A 20,810-nucleotide genomic window follows, 5' to 3' on the forward strand; every position below is an offset into this window, starting at 1 on the left:
TGACAAATTCTCTAGTTGTTTACATCGTACTCCCCCCACTTATTTCTGCCACTAATCTTGATCTAAATGCATGTGTTCTTATTTCTTGTAAGAACTGGATTTCTTAAAGAGAATTAGCTTAAGCTTTATTACTATTTTTAGCAAGAGTTATGAAATTTCAAATTAATTTTACAATCTGATGAAATCGTCTCGAAAAGGTTGCTGTTTTAATGTCCAAACATTGTTTGACACACTCAACTTTAAGCCATGTAACATTTGGGAACACCCGCCCTCGTCCTCTCTCCTGCCACCACAGTCTTTCTCATTTCCAGTCTCGAAGGGGTTGCATCAAAGGGCCAGGTTTTTCACCCAACCAGCACTCGGTCTTTCATGCAAAACCTCCTCCCAGCTCAGTGCTGGAGAGCTTTTACATGAAGGCACCAGAGTGAATTGAAAGTTTTAGTTTGACTTGCAAGCTTGTGTGCAAGCCTTGGTTAGATGCAAAAACAGGCCGTTTCCCATTTTCTGGAGCTGAGAAACCACTGATCTTTGCCCAAAAGACCACCACATCCTTTTCTGGTGTCTGGCACTGCACAGCACTTTATGCTGAGGGGTCTCCCAAACTGAGAAAAAACCAGAAAACCGTAGAGTTGAGAGTCAGACATATTAACCTCTCCAGTATGCTTTATGTTTTAATTCCACTGTGTCTTTTTGCATAACTACAATTTACAGTCTTTCTAAGAGCATTAATGACACGTTTAAAAAAAACACACAGAGTTCTAAAACGCAATTTGGTTTTATAACTTTGCTCTGAATCATTTTCTCATTCTGGCCTATGCATGCATATGTGTTATTACCAGTGCTTTCGTTTGATTTTGGATGCGCGTCGCTGCCGTGTACAGTTAGCTGAGCTGTGTGTGGAGCACCTGAATGAAATGTAAATAGCCTGGTTTAAGTGTAGATGCAGCTGCAGAGATTGTACTCGCTCGTGTTACAACTGCAACTGAGACTGTCCTATGTTACAGCTACACACAGCGGTGATATCAAAGTTGCACACAAGGGAAGAATGGCCTGTTTTTCTTACCTTTTCCAGTAAAGATCTTGCATTGAATCATCTTGTTTATACAACTGTAAATAAAATATACTTACATTGCCAAGTCTAATTCATCCTGTGATGTGATGTTTTAGGTTTCTAACATCATCAAGTGATCGATCTATTTTCTTTCTACATAATAACGAAAAACAATGCTGATGATTTCACATATTCCAAAGTCCAAAACCAAAAGATATTAAATATATAATGATGTAAAAGTCCTAGCCATGTTTGAGTTAATCAGTAAAGTTTTATAGCACATATACAGCTGCTATTTTAAGAGTTTCAAAGTGACACAGATTCCACACTAAAGAGATTTATATATCCAGGAGAAGAAATCCAATAAACACACGTAGAAACGGTTTTATTTTAATATAATGTCAATCTTTGTGGAGGACAGTGCAGGACTAATGCCGAGACATTACTAACTCACATGAGAAAGTGGTATAAAACATTTGACTAGATAAACAAAGCGGGAGCCAAAGGTTGCTTGCCATTCTGTGACCTAGTCCTCCAAAGCCTCACTTAAATGTTGGACCTTTCACATAGTCTTTGTCAGGACATGTAGGCCTAATTTAGCTTATTTTACATCACATTCACATAGTAAATTCAACACTTTAACCAACTCACCACACACACTTTCTTCAAGACAAATAAAAAGAGCCGGGCTCCTTCAATATAAATGTTGGCACAAATAGTTTGTAATGATAGTGACCTCTTTCCAAAAGGCAACAGTGAACCAGATGTGCTGAATATCACATATATCATCCTCTGTACATTTTCAGCATTTAAAAACTTGTCTATTTTAAGTATTTTGGCAGATATGAAATAATCTCTATTGGAGCTCAGCCTGCCATAATTCTTCCCTAATTTCGCTCTTATTTTATTTTTGCTATATTAATTTTAGACTTTCCAATTTATTAGCTTTTAGAAGCAAAATTTTATATGATGTGTTTCTCTTGGTGGTAAACGAAGCTAAAGCATAAGATGAGAAAAATGAATATGCAGTTGAAGCACCAGATTTAATTAGAAATGACGATGAAAGTGTAAAAACACATTCTTGGTTACTAAAGGTCAATTTGTTTCATGATATTTTCCAGGAGCCTGTTACAGTTTTACAGCCGACATCCAGATTGCTCTCATACTAACCTGAGCTACTGAACATCACCTGCTATGGTGAATGATGTTGCAGAATTACTGTCACTAAGGTGCCATCCTGGCATTACCATTTCATTTAACGAACCACAATAACTAGTTTCTCTCAGCCTATTACGTGGCTAACTCCATACCGCCGAAATGTTATGTGGCATCTGCAGACAAAATAACGCAGAGCTGGGGATTAGTGACTTAAAAAGGACGGACACTGTACCTTCAGGCTAATTCAAAACCATTTTAAGCACCCTCACATTTAAACTTCAGTGAAATGTACCAGGAAATGCAGCCACCATCTCAGTCAGCGGACTGTATGACTGAATCACAGCTGTCATCATTAATCTAATCATGGCTGTCAGTGCTCATTAATGGCACACCTTGTAAAAGCAGAGGTGGGTCATGGGACATCATCAGGTAGGACGTTTGTTCTGGTCCGCTGACCTTCTGTCCTGATCACAGCAGACACTCTTGTCACAGTCTGTCTCAGAGATTAATGTGTACTGCAGGGTGCAACCAATTTTTTTTTAGCGCTGGATCTTTTGCTCAAGGACTTATGGGATCATTTACAGCTTGTAATTTTTCTTATTTTCAGCACATATTACAGTGTTATTCTCATTAACATTTATATTTAATACAAATGTTACATTGACCTAAACTGGGTAATCAAAAATGCCTTAAACCCCTTTACTCTAAAAGTCCTAAGAGAGGGTTTGCTAAACTCAGAACCAGGAGAAGTCCATGAAAATCAGGTTCCCATTCTCTTCCAGGCAAAAATGAGACAAATAAACCCAGATAGTTCAGTAACTTGGTTTATTTCCCTCTGCTCAGCTCAGTGGTAGAGTGGCAGAGGCCCCGGGTTCAAACCCCAGCCACAAGTGACTGGAACGAGCAGTTAGTGGTGTAAATGTGTTGTGAAACTGTAGTAAACAGGAGTGACAGTGAGCAGCATGGAAAATTCCTCAGCGAAAAGGAAATCATTCTTATTTCCTTATTTACAACTGTGCCTTTCTTGCTGTAGTATGTAAAAAACATCTTCAATGGAAACATCTATCAGATTAACTATTTTTCATCAATCAACAAATCAGCATTGTTGTATTTGGAAACGATTACACCACGATAGCTGATGGCTGCAATCCATTCAACCGATTCAGCCCCAAGTACACAGTGTATAGTATACGCTGGCTCACTGTGTATTTTATTTATGAGGCTCTGAAGGTGAATTCATAGATTTTATTGATTTAGTTTTGGTATGTTGCATATATGTAGTTTTGTTGTTACTGAAAGAAAAAGTGGGACTATTTGGACCTCTGCTCCTTTGAGTCTTTTTAAATCAGTATCTTTAAAAATGTCAGCGCACAGTGAAGACAGTAAAAATGTTCGTAGACGATGTATTCAGCATGCAGATGCAATTAATGTTTCTCTGCTTTTTATTATCTAACATAGCACAACTTTTTGTTCCAATATAAGTAAAGTGTTACCTTTCTGCATTTTATTGGCATTGTTGAATATGGGCAGTTGGCTTTTATCGTATTGTAAATGTAAAAATTACAGTTATTGCCCAGAGCTACAATATGAAGTGCAATATTCAGGAGCTCCTTCAAAATAACTCATTATACATTCAGCTAAATTTAGACGCTGTCAAAATAGGACTTCTGCGAAAATAGACTTTATTAAAAAACAACAAAAAAAAAGAACTATAGGCCTCTTGTGAGAACTCAATTTCCATACCTATTTCACACAGTCAAATGAGGACACTATTTGCACATTAGGGTGAAAGCTGCAGCCATTCACATGCAAATAGTGGAAGAAAACAACAAGCAGCCCTGCAGCTCTCAGGTCCAAAAGGCTACAGGGACAGGGACTTGTGCCAGCGTGAGCCAGCCCTTGTTTTATCAGCAGTGAATGAATTATTGTTTCCTATGTTCAGGTGTATGCTCTTTCTAAATGACTGGGCAGACATGAGACTGCAGCACCAGCCTATCCCTAACCCTAACCCTAACCCTAACCCACTAACCCTAACCCTAACCCTAACCCACTAACCCTAACCCACTAACCCTAACCCGTCCCAAAGCAGGTCCGTCCTGGACATAATGAAGACATTTTTCCCTGCCTGGCTCCTGTAGCCTTGGAGCTGCTGTCATTCACGGAGGAGGGCCCGGCAGTAAATTCAGCTCAGACGTTGCTATCTCAAGTGAAATGTAAAACTGGAGACGGGGAATCAGGTGTGCCGATAAGCCTTTCACACTTCCACCTCATGGCTCACCTCGCCGTCCCCGCAGCGCTGCTGCTCTTCGGACTGGCAGCGATCCTGCTGCTGACGATCCGCACCCAGGACGTCCGGGAGACGCCGGGGTTCATGGTAAGGTCTGGTCCCGATGGCTATTTCTGGATATGTGTCTGTCAGCATGTGGATTGTGTAACCAAAACTGTGTAAGAGCGGGCTGGAGACCAGGAGAGGAAAAAGTGAGATGGAGTTAGGCTGTCTGCTGTTGTTTTTTTTGTTTTTTTTTCTCTTCATTAATCTTAATGTTACACCCCCTGAGCTGGGGAATTAGTTTAACATTAAGATTGCTCAGCTGCTGGCCTTTAAATTTGAGAATGAATAAGACGAACGTGTATCTGAAATGTGAGAGTAAATTGTGACATTATGAGTCCAGGATGTGTCTTGGAGCGAAAAGAATAGATCATCAGTAATCTCCTCTTAACGCTCTCCCCGAAAAAATCTTATTCAAAAGCTGCCTTTTTCATCACATCCACTAATCTCTGAGGGCTCACTGAAAATGTTGTGTTAGGGATATGTGAACACTGAATACCTTCGGCTTTTAAACTCAAAAAAAGATTTTATTCTATTTTCATTAACAACATTTGAATATTGGCCATTTTCATGACAGACATTTACTTTCGAGATAAAATTGATTTGCTATTTAGACTTTTGACTGTTTCTCAATCACAAATAGTAACACTGTAAAAAAATAATACTATTAATATTATTATTAATAATAACAATGAATAATGACTAATAATAATAATAATAATAATAATGGTGATGATGATAATACTAACACTAATACTAATACTAATCAGTTTACCCTCCATATTATAACTGATGGAATAGTTCATCAATGGCAGCAATGTGTTCAGTTTCTCACACTAACTCTTGTCAGTATTTATGTTACACTATTTATGTTTTAACATCAGTACAGGCCAAAAGTTTGGACACACTTTCCTATTCATTTGAATGAGAAGGTGTGTCCAAACTTTTGGCCTGTACTGTATATCATTGTTGGCAAGTGATATAATAAGCTGTGAGCGATGACCTTTTTCAATGCGATGATTGTATTGAAGTCTATGGGAAAATGGCCCATCATCTTAATACTCAGTAAATGTTTTCCTTGTAAGTTGATGGTCTGTCATTCATGTATTATGGGGGCGTGGCTACTGTTTGATTGACAGACAGGATAGTGAGCAGAGCAGGTCAGGACCAGCCATTACTCCTCCTCACTTGCGCCTACAAATATGGTTTCTACTGGTTTTTGAAAAAACAAGATGGCAACAACCAAAAGAGAAACTGAAGGTTTAAAGATGGCAGTCAACAAACCCGACGTAGCTAAAACCAATCCAATCTCAACAGTCCGGCGGTACATCCTGCCTTCATAGAGATTTCAACGATGACAGTATTTGCTATTGAAACCTCAAGTGTAAGTAAAAATGAACAAAGCCCCTGTGATGCCACCTCCAGGTTTCTGAAGAGCAGGTTTGAAGCAGTTCAGCCGTTGCCACGCTGGCTGCGTCTGGCTGTGCCTCCCGGATAATCCAAGAGTGGGCATAAAAGAGGGCCGCATGTGGAGCTGATGCTTTACCGCATGCTGGTCACTCAAAGCATCTCTCAATTATTCAGAACTTTAAGCCTTTATAAAACTGAGGGTAAGTTATACAGAATGCAGTCCTCATGAAGGAAAAATAAAGAGAGCAAAACCCCTTTTTTTGCATCAAGTTTTAAACATCTTGCGGCTAAAGTTGATAATTTTGACGAATGAGCCTACCAGGACTGATTTGCCTGTAGAGGCTCCCAGAAACGGCCATCCAAACATCTGCAAATTTTGGCACTTCATTGTTGGCTTCATTTTGCAGCCTCAGAGGCTTCTGCTTGTTCAAATCATTGCTTTGTCTACACCGCTGAGATACACGATAAGAGACCATCTTCAAGCAGAAACAGTGTGCGATGTCATTCTCACATATCCAGTGAAAATGTTATCTCTGAAGTCTTATCCTCTTCTGTTCTGTAGGTAGTTATCTGAGTTGGTTCTTGATCGTGGCTCCTCATTCCTCTCTGCCCCCACTGACTCCATTATTTTGGCATCACTGTCAACATGGTGTTTTTGCATTCTGAACAGGATTTCTTCACAGGCCAACTCCTGCTCCTGCTCACTTTGCAGCCTTGTTTTTGTGTTACCCCTCCACTATCCCATGGTGCCTTTCTTTTTTAGCACAGTTTAGTTGCCCTTTCACTAAGTCACAATGTGGTAGAGTCACACACACACACACACACACACACAAACAAAAAACGCAAAAAAGGTTTTTTTGTGACATTTTCCAGAGAAATAGATTCAGCAGATCCCATAGTGTATCAGATAAAAGGAAAGCAGATCATTAGAACTCCTCTGTGCTTCTGGCAAGTGTTAGAGCGGGTCCTTACAACTGACTGCACAGCAGTAATGAGAAAATATTATGGGAAATGACAAGTAACGCTTTCACATGATGTTACTGTGCACCTGCTGTACACATTTTGACAGTCTTTGTGTTGGCAAATGCCTGATGTTGGAGCGATGTACAGTATGTGTGTATTTACCCTCTACATCTACATCCAAGTGTGCGTCTGTGTGTGTTAGCTCTCCTGTAGAGGCATTAAAATATCTGTGATCAGCTACACTGTGGTGACAGTGACAGGAGAAGCAGTTTCAGGACAACTGGTCTTTAATCACATCATCACATCATTAGAGGAAGCAGTCAGTACTGTCTCAGTCGTTTCATAGAAATTATTGATAGATGGGGAGTGAAGTATCCCCGGGAAGAAAATGAATCTCTGTGTGGGACATTATCAGTGCGCTATAGTTTTTCATGCAGTGATGAACTGCTATGAGAAAGGCTGCAGCGGATGATCAGATACACCCGACGGTTCGATTCTATGACAGGTTCCAACGTCAGGCCTGCAGCATGTGATGACACACATCAAAGCTGTAAAACATAGCAAATCAGTAAGAATTGTTAGTCCCAAAGCTTATAATTATGCCTCAGTTCAGACATGTAGATTTAGAAATCCAATGAAATCTATATTTAATGCAATATCTGTATCTCTGCTATGGTCTTTCACTACTAATATACTGCAGAACTCCTCAGCTGTAACTGCTGAGCTGTATTTTTTGGGTGGATGCAGCTCTACACTGAGACACTTTGCTATGCCTAGACTCTAACTATTAGTAATCCCAACATTATGTAATACCTACAGCTGGAAACAATGTGAATTTGATGAAAACAGAAAAGGTTAGACTCAATTTTAACTCCTTTAGGGGTTTTGGGGTATTAAATCTGAGTAAATCAGTAAAGTATTAAACGTGTTATTTAGGTTTGTCGAACTGCTGGTATTTCTTGATTTCACAGATATATAAAATTGGGTGTTATCATCATGAAGTGAGAAGACATGATATCAGGATCTATGATTAGTAATATTACTAGACATTTTTTTCACGCATAGCATACATTGTACTTAATATTTGTTTATAAACCGAGAGCAAGGTTTATATAATCTAATCTGTGAAAACATGGAAAATGAGTGGACAGTTCATGCTTTGGCAACTGTTCCAGTGAGCAGTGACACAGACAGATGGAGATAGAGGCAGGCACCCCAAACAAAGAGGTCTACTAGAAGAGAAGCAGCTGATGGAGGTTAGGGCCAGGGTTGATGGAAGTGTGTATGTATGAGTATGTTTGAGTTCTTAATTCAGGGGAAAAGCAGCCAGAACAAGTTTGTTTGTTTGTTTGTTAGGTCAGGTCAGGGAGCCAGCAGGTCAAGCAAAGTAGCTCTGCGATGTTATGATCGGAAGGTCTTCCCAGCAAGTTATATGCTGCATGTTCTGGGTCGGTGCAGCTTGGATGCTAGTCTGCAGACCCCCGAGTGAAGAGGGTAATTAGGGGAGATCAGTTACAGGGGCAGAATTACCGTAAGCATCCGTAATCTTGTTGCTGTCACGATTAGGTTAATGTCAGAGGCTCGACAGAGTTAACAGGTCCCAGATCATCTTACATGGTGTTGCTTCAGTGAACACAAATAAATGATGAGAAGACTGATCATCTTGAGGTGCTACGTGCGTTTGGTTAGATAACGTGGATTTTTTAAATGAATTTGGAAGTGTTTTCTTAACTGGGGAAATGAAAGCCACCCCACCCAACTTCACTCTTTTTTTGCTCACTTAATTTTCTTTGCTAACTCTCACTCTTTACAGTATGGGATTGTCCTGGACGCTGGATCCTCACACACAGCTTTGTACATCTACAAGTGGCTAGCAGACAAGCAGAATGGCACAGGGGTGGTTACTCAGCACCGTGAATGTCATGTTAAGGGTAGGTATAAGCACTTCCTCCACTAAAATCAATAGGCCAACATTTCTAAAGGGAAATTTTCATGAATTTTAACAAAAAGCGTTTTTTGTGAAGCCATTACACTTAGAATACTGTTGCTGTTTCTATAGTTAGCTCAAATTCGCTCCCTTCTAAAGTTCCAACCATAACCATAACCAAAGTCAAGTTTCAACTAATTCCAACACATTTATTGAAATGATTTTGAATCCAATCCAAATAGTCTCAGACAAAGCGAGCTGCCACCGTTACATAATCACGCACAGGCTGGGAGACAATATTTCATCATTTCACCATGGAACTGCCTTTTTGGAGATAAAGGCAGCTGGTTTTTACAAAGTCATCTTGGTCAGTATTTATGGTTTATGGCAAAATAGCCCAAATATTTCCCCACTCTGCCTCACAGGTGCTTCAGTGATTATTCAATCAATGCAACATCTTCCATTTATAGCCATTTATGATCAATATCAACCGTCATCTTCAGTTGCCTAACAAGTACAAACAAGTTGACAACATGGTTGATCTTTACTCCAAACTGCATGAGCCGCATAACTGATATGAATCCAAACTGACTACAGCTGAAGTCCTCTGACAGAGCAAACCACAAACCTTTCAGGACTTTCATTTCATTTCTTTAGAGTCACTTTTGGTGACATTAGACAGTTATGTTACATTTGGACAATGCTTTCAGTATGACCGTCAACCCCAGTTTGCTGCAGCCTATGTTTTTGGCGTTATAATAGACAAATACTAATCCATTATTGAGAATCTCTGTCCTGTTGGATCTTGTTATACTCAGCGGTGATTCAGGTCCGAGATGTGAGCTTCTTCCTGTGGACAGATCGTATTATCACATCACTCCTAAAACAAGTAGAGCAAAAACTGTCTTTGGCAGTTGTGAAGGAATGAGTCAGGATTGAATTCTATTGTTCGCCACGCCTGTCCAAATAGGTCTTGATATTTCTTGACTTACACTATCATGTTTTATAGCTATAAAACACGAAAAATGCCTCAGTGAGAAACGAATAACCTTTGGATGTCTGAGAATGATTTTTGAATCATATGTAGTATGTTTTTTATGCCAATATAAGAACACAACATTTTTTTAATATCCTGTTCAACACTCAGGCGGTGGGATTTCCAGCTACGCGGGCCTACACGGAGCAGCAGGACAGAGTTTAGAGGCATGTCTGGACCAGGCAGTGAAGGACATCCCGAAAGAAAAACATCATGTCACACCTGTATACCTGGGAGCCACAGCTGGCATGAGGCTTCTGCAGTGAGTCAGTGTGGCTCTGTGTTCGTCTTTTTTCATGTTTCACTTCATGCCAGTTATGTTGAACTAGCTGTCATCAAACTGTTCTTTATATACTAGACTGAATCTTTGTCATCCCTGCACAAAAAATGTGAATTCAAATTAGCATGTAGCACATGATATACCCATGATAAATTGGTGGCAAATAGTTCGTCCTAATTTATTGTTTGTTAGGGATTTCAGGCTACTGCTTAGTCCTAACATGGCGTCCTTTTCTCCTCTGACTGTGAGGACAAATGAACAACACAATTTATACAACTCTAACCTCTAACCCAAAGAGTTTATGTTACCTGCATCGTTGCCTGATAACATTTTCAGAGCAAGAAAGAGATAAAAATGTACTAACCAAACCTTCTAACTGGAAAGTGTCAGTTTCTCAAGTTTAAGGATGTCAATTTATTGTGACGTTAGTGATGCAGACTCTTGATATGGGACAGATAGCAGAGCAGGGCAGGGGGAGACAATGGACAATGGACCGCTGTGACAGAGGACTAGAGTGAAGGACTACTGTTTGCAGGCTTCAGGTTTGCATCCACTTACGGTTACGCCAACTTGCTCTGTCGAAGGCAGTGAACTTACACATCTTATCTTGGACGTTTCTCATGCAGGGCAGTCTATAGTCTAGCTCTGTGTAGGCATGAGCCCTGCAGACACTCCTTTCTTTATTCATTCAAATGAGGGAACACAAACAGATGCTGTCCTCCAGGTGGTGCAACTGTAACCGCAGTACATCGGTGCCTCTCTGATGATTCTCAATATCCCTTCAGTAATGCTGCAGTATATTTCCAAAATGTCCCATAAAAAAAGCTCAGCTTTTTGTTCATGGGTGAAGTTTACTGTCATAGATCAACTGTTTAGATATTGTTGTTCAACTAAAGCAGAGTGACTGAATAACACGGTGTGACAGTGCATGAAGCTTGGAGGAGGGATGTTGGTCTGTGCTCAGACATTCCAGTACACATGCATTATTGCAATATTGTAGGAGATGCACAGCTGCAAAGCCAATTAATGTCCCAACCCAACTGTAGGGAGATGACAATAGCTTTATTTTATTCAAATCCAAGTCCACTCCTTCTCAAGTGACTGTCCAAAACCTCATATTTGAAGGAGAGGCAATACACAGCCTTTCTGTTTTTAACTCTTTGTTTTCAAACTGTCCTTTTGTATATAGAGTAATATAACATCGGACAATATGGTTGAATTAACACTTTGTTTGAAAATAATGAATTCTACATGTAATGGGCACAAATATCGTACTTCATAGCAACGGTGGCATTGCATCTGAACAATTACCCTCCATTTTCTCCCTCAGTGCAGGCTGCAGGTCGGAGGAATCTCCATTTAATGACTTCAGACATGATGAGCCTGTTCCATGTAATTAATAGTCTCCATGTAAAAGTTCAACATTTGGAAGTGTTGTACTGAATACAATTTACATGTGATGAAAGACAGGAAGAGGTTGATAGTCATTGACAGATGGTTTCCTCAGTCATCTTTCTGAGATGAGCCCACATGGAGTCTTCACAGCTGTCTGAGCCGTCCGTCAGACCGACTGGTCCTGCTGACAAATGTGTTTAACTGACTTCACTTCCTGGGAAAAGATTAGGCCAGTTGAATGTTTATATTTCAGTCAGAGGTGAAACCTGACGGTCAGTCACTGAAACAGAGGCAAGCAAACAAGGTTTGGAAAAAAAAAAAAAAAACCCAAAACGTTAGTTACAGTTGCATTCATTCATGCAGCTGTTAATGAATGTCCATTAAAGCTGTAATCTGTAACAATGAAATAAAACAATAAAAAGTTTCTTATCTTTCAACCAGAATGTCAGACCCCGAGCAGTCGGCTCAGATACTCCAGGATGTGGGCCATAAAATTCAGTCCTACCCATTCAACTACCAAGGAGCAGCAATACTGAGTGGTCAAGAGGAGGGGGCCTATGGATGGGTTACTGTCAACTACCTCTTAGAGAACTTCATAAAGGTACCACAGCTTTTATTAAGTTTGTTCCTGAGGTCAGCTGCTTTCCATCAGCTGGAATTTATATGTATAAATATGTATAAAGGGAGTGAAATCTTTTGATTCAGAAATGTTCATTGACCTCTGATAGAGAGCTAATGAGGCCTGGTGTGCTTTTTTTGAGGCAGGCTGTTGCTAACAAAGAGTTTGAATGAGACTGATTTTACAATACTTATTTTAAATTGCTCCTTGTTTTTCATGTTGTATTTGTTTCAAATGTCCCCCTGGTTCAACCCGATGAACTATTCCCTTCATATATTACTGTTGTTATGAGGAGTGGGGCTTTTTCTCCCTGCTCTCATTAATTGAGCCAAAGTAATCTTGAATAAGGCTGTCATTGTGTAAATACAATGAATCTCTGTGGAAAACAGCCAAAAGTCTGGAAATGGATAAGGCAGCTATTTTGTTTGTGTGGTTTAGATGAACACAGACAAAGAAAAAGTATTTATTTCTGTTCATATTCTTTCCAGTATGGTTTTGTGGGACACTGGTTCAGCCCTGGCAGACCCACGGTGGGAGCTCTGGATTTTGGCGGGGCATCCACCCAGATAACGTTTGCTACTCAAGAGGAGCTGGAGGACACACGCGACACGATGAAGCTGCGTCTGTATGGGCAGGAGTACTCTCTGTACACTCACAGCTTCCTCTGCTACGGGCAGGACCAGGTCCTGAAGAGACTGCTTGCTCACATAGTGAAGGTGACATTTTCAAAATAACAACAAATGAAAATGACTGCAATTATTTTCATTCACAACTTTTTCTGACTCAAATGTTGGTCCGTTTTTTTGTTAGTACATGTAACACATATATCCTTTAAATACGTGCATCGATTCAGAACATTCGACTCCATGTAGGATCGTTCTGGAGTATGAGGATAGAGTCTGATTTACATTTAAACAGCTACATATTTTCACATTAACACTTCACATTTTCAAATTACTACTTATTAAAAAAACATCTAGAACAAATACATAAAAATAATAAATGAAAAAGCCAGACAAAACAGTTTCAATGGAAGGTACCTGGTGCCATTTAATATTTGCCATTGCTCATATTACACACATTATATACTGTAAACACACAACACAGATCCATGAAATGTGGTCACTCCAGCGTTGTGACCAATATACAAGATCTACTCAGCGAGAAATTTTGATTAAAAAGTTGGCAGTGCCCTCTGATGGATAGAAGGTTGTCATGCAACATACTTTTTTTTTTTTTTAAATCAAAGTTTCATGATACCTGCAGACCAGTATGTGCAAAGGTATGGATAGATCTGAGATAAAATACAATTTTGCTATCATGGTTTGATGAGGAAATGTGTCCATCCGCTCTCCTTTTCAGTCTCAAGGGTATTCAGGCGCAGTTGATCACCCCTGCTATCCTGCAGGCCACAGTCGGACTCTGCAGTTCAGCAGTGTATTCAACTCTCCGTGTACCACAGAGTCCAAACCCAGCTCCTACAACCCCCAGGAATATTTGACATTACACGGGAGCGGACATTATGAACACTGTCTGGGCAACGTGTCCAAGATCTTCTCCTTCGACAGCTGTCCCTTCTCCCAGTGCTCCTTTGATGAGGTCTTTCAGCCAAATGTCAGTGGCAGCTACATGGTAAGAGTCTGCAGAGAACAGATGACACAGAGCGATTAGGCCCAGTCAGCAGTACGCACTGAATGGCAGGCTGTGTCGCTACCACAGGCAGCCATGCTGTGTGGTATATGTCAAAGTTAATGCACACTCGGTGAGGGATACATTAGAAATATCATAGAAAACAACCCTAAGTTCGGCCTGTAAATACAATATGCATGCTTTCCTGAAATGTGATGCTGGCAAAGTAACAATACTTGATTGTAACAATCAAGTAAAGTACAATTTTATTCTGATTTAGTTCATTATTTAAAAAATTATGTATATTTTAAATGTTTAATATTGAATGACATTTAAATTTTTGTTTTTAAATTCTTTTCAACGCCGTTTTTTTTTTTCTCCTATCACTGTGAAAAATGTGCATTTGCTTGCTTTCTCTGTCTGATTGTGTAAAAGATAAGATCCATGACAGTAACAGCAACAAGAATTAAAAGGAAAAAGAGTCAAGAGGCAGATGTCAAATCAAAAAGTGATCTTTCCTGTAAAACAAACAAACAAACAAAAAAAAACAAAAAAAACACAAGAACTGCTCCAAAATCTATGTTGACGTTACTCAATGAAAGAACACTAACATGCTGTGTTTTGTATTTTATCTCTCTGTCTCTGTTACCAGGCATTCTCGGCATTCTACTATGTGCACTCCTTCCTGCAGCGTGTCACAGGGATCACTGTCAGCACTCCCTCACAGCTGGAAGAGGCCGTCAGCACTGTGTGCAGGATGAGTTTCAGTCAAGTAACGCTATTTATTCTATTTGTTCACAACATCTAACCACTTGTGTGTCCACACATGTGTGCCATTATTATCTGTTTACTTATTGATATTGATATTGATTTTGAGTTATAATTAAATGCATGTGTTTCCATGATATTCCCTCTCTACTTTGATCAAAATAAAAATTCACATTTGGAGCCTGTGCTAAAACCACTTTAATATCAAAATACGTCTTATTGACACTGAAAAATGTTTAGTTAGTTGGGTGGTTCTTTTTGAGTGTATTCAAACATTTGATCAGATTTTGGGGTTTTGTTCCAGATGTTGCTTCTTGCTCCAGAGCAAAAGGCTCGTTTGCAGGACTACTGTGCTTCCTCAGTGTTTGTCAAGGTTCTCATGTTGAGAGGGTACGGCTTTGACGAGGCGTCATTCCCACACATTTCCTTTCAGAAAAAGGTAAAAATGTGATCATTTGCACTTGTTAAAGAAAAACAAAGCCTTGATGAGTTGAAGTAAATGGTGTTTTTCTGATCTTGTAGGCAGGGGATGCCTCAGTGGGTTGGGCTCTGGGATACATGCTGAGTCTAAGCAACTTGCTGCCTGCAGAGACAGCAGGCCTCAGGAAGGCTCTGACGCTGGGCGCATGGGGAGCTCTCATCTTTCTGTTTGTCCTCCTCCTCACGGCAGTCTTGGTCGTCATCTTATTCCGAGTTTGTCATCGGAGCAATGAAAGCAGCGTGTAGATATCTCAACAGCACACAGTGTGGTCAGGAAAAAGAAACAGCACATTCGCTTTGGCTCTGAGCTCTGACTGTGAAATGAAAAGGTTTAATTCAGTGGTGCTTACAGGGTGAACAATGTCGGACCTGTAGATCTTTTTATACAAAGGCCCCCTATTTCAGGACTGACCGAAACCCATCTGAAATCTATTACCTGAATATGAATTTACCATTCATCTTATTGAGTGCAAACATCTTCATATTAAAGCTGAAGGGCACCTCAAAGTCTCTTTCTATTTCAAATTCAAAATGATGGAGTACCGGGCCAATACAATAAAAAACTTGACCAAACGTTGTCAAGGTTGCTTTTTAGATATAAGTTTAGCACTCTTCTGATGCCATTAACATACCAGGGAGGACTGAATGTTCAATATGTCACTCAGAATTCAAACCCACATTTGTTTACTAGATGTAAAATAAAGTGTGACTACAGCTAATTTAAAACGCTATCACTGTGTTAGTGCTAGGTATAACAATTTTATTTCTTTTTGTACTTGAATATTTTTTTTTTCAGGTTAAAATTTTTAATCACGTTTTATTTGTCAATGCATGTTTTCAGAGTTTGATAGAGAGAGTAATAAATAATCTACAACACGTTGTACATTATAAACATTTGTTGACAGAAATAAGCTCTGTCTCGTGTATTTATGTTAGAAATCCACTGAATTTGAGCCCCTTGAGGTGCTCTGGACTACAACGGCCAGGATCCTTTGCTTTACTTACGTACCCATGGTACGTACGGCTCGCATTCAGATGACTTCCGGTATAATTGCATTGCCTTCAGAATAAAATAAAAAACAAATTTCAAATGTCCCACAAGTAGGTGGATAGTGTGAAAGACTAATATTAATACTAATACATATATATATATATATATATATATATATATATATATATATATATATATATATATATATATATATATATATATATATATGTGTGTGTGTGTGTGTGTGTGTGTGTGTCTGTGTGCTAGAGAAAAGAAAGGCAAATTAAAGAATATGTATACAGCGTCTTGATGTTAATATAGTAGTATTTTATATAGCATAAAAACATCTCCTGGCCTACTTTGTTTAAGAAAAGACAGCCTCGGTGTGATTTTATTGGGGTTCTCCATTTAACTGACTAAAATGGGGAAAGCCCAGAGTCTAATATGTTCGTTTTATTTTGAAGGCTCTGAGCGGAAGTTTGGTGTTACAGTTGAATGGCGGAGCAGACCTGACAGCAGAGGAGCCGCTTCTTCCTGTGTATGTTCATTTATTTGTTAGTTTGCTTGTTTGCGTCCGGCTCTCAGAGTCCAGCTCGGGTGTCCTCAGAGACACTGCCGGGGACGACATGTGCTCCCAAAGCAGGGCTGCAGCTCTGATGGCCAACATTCCGCAGGCCGACATAGACCCGACCGGTGTCTTCAAATACGTCCTCATCCGAGTCCACAGCCGGGAGGAGGGCGATGACTCCGAGGTCGATATAGTCCGAGGATACGGCTGGGCCGAGTACCACGGTGAGTCCGGGGACCGGCAACACGGGACACTCAGCTGACACCGTCCAGCACCACAGACCTGCAGGAGAACCTCACATCCGGTTTGAGCTGGACCAGGTTTAGAGATGTGGTTGATCGATCGACGCTGTTAACGGACCTGTGTGGTGCATCTGGTCAATACCGGTCCGGGCCCACAACTAGCCACATCTTGGGCTTGATCCAGTACAGATTTGGGTAGGATCTTCACAGAGGAAGCCCCATGTGGTCTGGACCAGGCCCAGATCAGAGCCAGTACTGGCCTGTTGGTCCAGGTCTGTTGGGCAGAGCTGGCCCAGAACTCGTGAGGATTCAGGGCCAAATTAATTTTCTACTATCTGCGCTGATACTAATGTTGACCAGTCTTCCTTGATGTGCTTAAATTCTCTTGATATAATTAATCTCCTAAATGAACAAGTTGCAGAATAAGTAATCAGACCTGCTGTTATTGGATGTTCATCTCCTAGTCCAGGTTTAAAGTTGCTAACAACCCCTCAGGGTCAATGTGGCCAATATAAAATGGTCGATGCTGTTGGGAAGAAATTTTTACATATGAGATATTTAAAAAAAAAAAAATCTATTTTGAAAATTTTGAAAAAAATTGGGTAGTAAGTAAAATTTTGGGGGTAAGAAACCATCCAGAAAACAAATGTCTTAATACACGTTGATGAGATTATACGGGTTATACATTCCAGGATGGAATAATTTGGGAAGCAAGAGCCAGGGTACATCACGTTTGTGTCACTGGGTTCCCTGTCACTTGCATGGAAGATATTAACAGGTAAATAAGGTGTGGTATAACTGTGATCCATTTACAACATTGACGTGCAAAACACATTGTCACCTCATTTTCTGTGTGAAGATTTAATTTTAAAGTGGTGTGGACAATTTATTAGGAGTGTGCCCAAAAATGACTCATAAGAATCACAATTCTCATTTACTATGATTCAGAATAAATTTAAAATGTCCCAAAATCGATTTATTAAAAAAAAAAAAAAATCCACAGGCTGTCTGCCTCCATTTTCCATTTTGTATGTGGGATGTCCTGACATCACCACGGAGCCGGTTCCAGTATTGGAGGGAAGAGAGATTCAACAGGTCCCGTCCTTGTTGAAGGGAAAGAGTTGGACTCATTTTGGTTTTTACCTAGAGTCCTATAAAACATTCATTCATTCACTGGTGGGGGGCGTGCTTTGTTAGTGATTTTCCCGACAGACACGTTCCATTTTAATCCCAAAAAAAAGATCTGTTTCTGGTCGCTGGTCTGGTCTGGTCTGGTCTAGTTTCTTCTCTACTCTCTTCAGCGATCCCAGTCTCTTGTCTGGTCTAGTCTCTGGGGAGGTCCAGTCTAGTCTAGTCTCTGGAGGGGTTTGGTCTACTCTCTGGGGACGCGCTGTCTCTGGTCTATTCTCTGGAGGGGTCCGCTCTCTGGTCTAGTCTCTCCTCTCTGCAGGGGTCCAGTTCCGTCTGGTCTCTGCAGGGGTTAAAAGTGTCAAGATACACTTTTATTTTTGTTACTGAAGCAATATGTGAGATTGCTTTTATGCAACAATTCCATCTAAGCATGGATAAATGTTTAAAACGGAATAAATGTGAAAAAGGCACTTTAATGTCTCCATTTGTCATTCTGCCTTGCAAAGCAGACTGGAGTAGATCAGGATCCTCTGCACACCTATAGATTGATGCAGATATCATTATGAATCAAATCATTTTGAATTGACCAGTTTGTTTCAATTCACGACAGAAGGTGTTACAGAAATCTTTCACAGTGACTGATCTGACCTGCAGCAATTGAAAACAGTTAATGTTGTTGTTTTGTTTATTTTCACACGAGGCTTGTATCTAAAACACAAAACAGTCCAACCAGTCATCTTCGTCATCAACACCAGATGGAGACAGCAGATCTACACAACAAGCAGCCGTTAATGATGATTTATGATGTTATTTACACACAAACACATATTTTGAGGACAGTTGGAAACTCAAGCATGTGGCTTCAGTCACAAGTTCATTACAAACAAATATTGGGCTTAAAAAAATCCAAGTAACAATTGTTCTTAATGAAAATATGGAATTGATGTCAATCTTTATATACGGCTCCTTTTTCTTGCAGCTGATATCTATGACAAAGTTTCAGAGGAGCTGGAAAAGGACGGCCACCTGGACTGCGAGTGCATTGGAGGAGGGAGGATCAAACATGATCCCCAGGCCAAGAAGATACACGTCTATGGATACTCCATGGTGAGAGGAAAAATAAGACAGTAGCTGTACTCATGGTTACTGTCCAAACACCTAAACCACTGAGCTAAAGGAGGCTACGAGACGTCGTCTGATTCCTCTGAGCAATTGCGTTCACATTACCATTCAATTTATGGAAACAATACTAATTGCTTAGACTTAAATCAAACGTTATGTTATCGTTGTAGTGGAAAATCTATATGGTACTTTTCATTTCAGGGATTTGGAAGAGCGAACCATGCAGTAACTACAGAGAAACTAAAGGCTCGTTATCCAAACTATGAAGTGACCTGGGACAACGAGGGCTACTGAACTGAGACCAGCCACTGGTGGACGCCTTTTTGTCCTGGACTAACAGTACTTATCCATAGCCTTTCATGAGAAGGCAGAACACTCTGTTAACATGCAGAGTTCAATGCAGAACTTTTTGAAGTTCAGTCACTAAGACTGATACCTGATGAGCCTTTTTCTGGGTTTGTTTTCATGTTAAAATTTGATTAAATAAAAGTTTCTTTTTCAGGATTTTGCTCCGTGAAGGTCTAAAGCAGATACCCGGTTATCAAGATGTTAAATTCCATTAGTGTGAACTTTCATTAGAAAAAGGTTGAATAATGAAAAAGATAAGTGGTGAGACAGACTGATTTGTTTTAGAGTCACAGTCTCAGAGTTAACATGTAGACCTGTAAGCCTGAAATACGATGAGTTTTTCGTAAATGTTTCCCACCTGAGTTTTTATCCCCCCCCCCCCCCCCCCCCCCCCCCCCCTCCATACTGCTGTTCCCTATGCTGCTGAACAGAAAAATAAAACTCCCCCAGGGTTCTTCCTTATCGTATGTGTTTCCAGCAGTTGCAGAAATAAGTAAGATAAGGAATGCATCTATGGAGCTGTAAAATGCTGATTCGTTACTTTATTTTAATGATATGGACTGGATGACCTTTCAAGATTATCGGTGTGTCAAGTGTTATATATCTCACAGTACAGACTGATACAGAATAATAATCTTGCTATTTAAACTACTGGATACTAGATGTGTTTTCTCACACTAGGGGGCATCACGTCAAGCTTTGAAGACAAGATCATTGCATTATTATTCATCTGGGCTCATATCTGTGGCTTCCTGGCAAATGTAGGTTCATTACTGATTCCTTTTAGATTTGATGCTTGTGTGTACATAAAAGTTAAAAGCTTCATTATGCTCAGCTGCTTTGTAACTTTTCTCTCAGCAGCTTGGAAGGTGATTAAAGTGCTATTGAGGGATTTGAAATTGAATTAATTCAGTGAACTTGAGTTGGACATTAAACCAAAGCAGTTAGCTAAAATCACTTCAATGCTCATCCAAGCTGGAGACATTTCACCTTAGTTCAGCTTAGCTCTATGGAGCTTCAGCCTGGCTCCGTCATGTCTGTTGTACTTTTATACTAGATTAATTCAATATTTAGGTAATCAAAAATGAGCCAAGATCTGTTGTATCAGCTGTTAATATACCATTAAACAGGGCTTCAGGATAGGGTAAAAAATGTAGAGCTCCAGTCCGTTTCTGTTTATCTAGAGCAGGTATATCAATGTGAAGCAGCTAATTTTTTAAACACACACCTCTTGTGAGGTAATATGTTTTGATCTCGCAGAATGACAATAAAAGCTGTTTGTCTGTTCATGATTAGCAGGTAATGTCTGCATGTCTGTTGCCAACTTTGGCAGCTGTGGCAATAAAACAGTTATTGTGTAACA

General features: G+C 39.9%; 2 protein-coding genes across 4 annotated transcripts; both read left to right on the forward strand.

Annotated features, from left to right (window-relative positions):
* Positions 1 to 4,181: 4,181 nt before the first annotated feature.
* entpd2b (ectonucleoside triphosphate diphosphohydrolase 2b) lies at positions 4,182 to 15,771 on the forward strand. Its single transcript, XM_029516053.1, has 9 exons — positions 4,182 to 4,583; positions 8,725 to 8,842; positions 9,986 to 10,136; positions 11,991 to 12,150; positions 12,657 to 12,884; positions 13,531 to 13,800; positions 14,450 to 14,569; positions 14,870 to 15,004; positions 15,088 to 15,771. Exons 1-9 carry the CDS (start codon positions 4,479 to 4,481, stop codon positions 15,289 to 15,291), a joined length of 1,491 nt encoding a protein of 496 aa, XP_029371913.1. The 5' UTR covers positions 4,182 to 4,478; the 3' UTR covers positions 15,292 to 15,771.
* A 748-nt stretch (positions 15,772 to 16,519) lies between these two features.
* phpt1 (phosphohistidine phosphatase 1) lies at positions 16,520 to 20,734 on the forward strand. Of its 3 annotated transcripts, none has more exons than XR_003841358.1 (4): positions 16,520 to 16,828; positions 18,957 to 19,084; positions 19,301 to 19,443; positions 19,483 to 20,734. XR_003841358.1 is itself a non-coding variant. In XM_029516537.1 (4 exons), exons 1-4 carry the CDS (start codon positions 16,663 to 16,665, stop codon positions 19,391 to 19,393), a joined length of 393 nt encoding a protein of 130 aa, XP_029372397.1. In that variant the 5' UTR covers positions 16,520 to 16,662; the 3' UTR covers positions 19,394 to 20,734. The 3 variants fall into 3 exon arrangements, 2 of the variants coding, with proteins under 2 accessions (XP_029372397.1, XP_029372396.1); XM_029516537.1 differs by adding an exon at positions 18,210 to 18,211 and having other exon boundaries at positions 16,520 to 16,832; positions 19,301 to 20,734; XM_029516536.1 differs by having other exon boundaries at positions 19,301 to 20,734.
* Positions 20,735 to 20,810: the final 76 nt, after the last annotated feature.

The sequence above is a fragment of the Echeneis naucrates genome, chromosome 12, assembly GCF_900963305.1.
Source record: "Echeneis naucrates chromosome 12, fEcheNa1.1, whole genome shotgun sequence".
Classification (NCBI taxonomy): Eukaryota; Metazoa; Chordata; class Actinopteri; order Carangiformes; family Echeneidae; genus Echeneis; species Echeneis naucrates.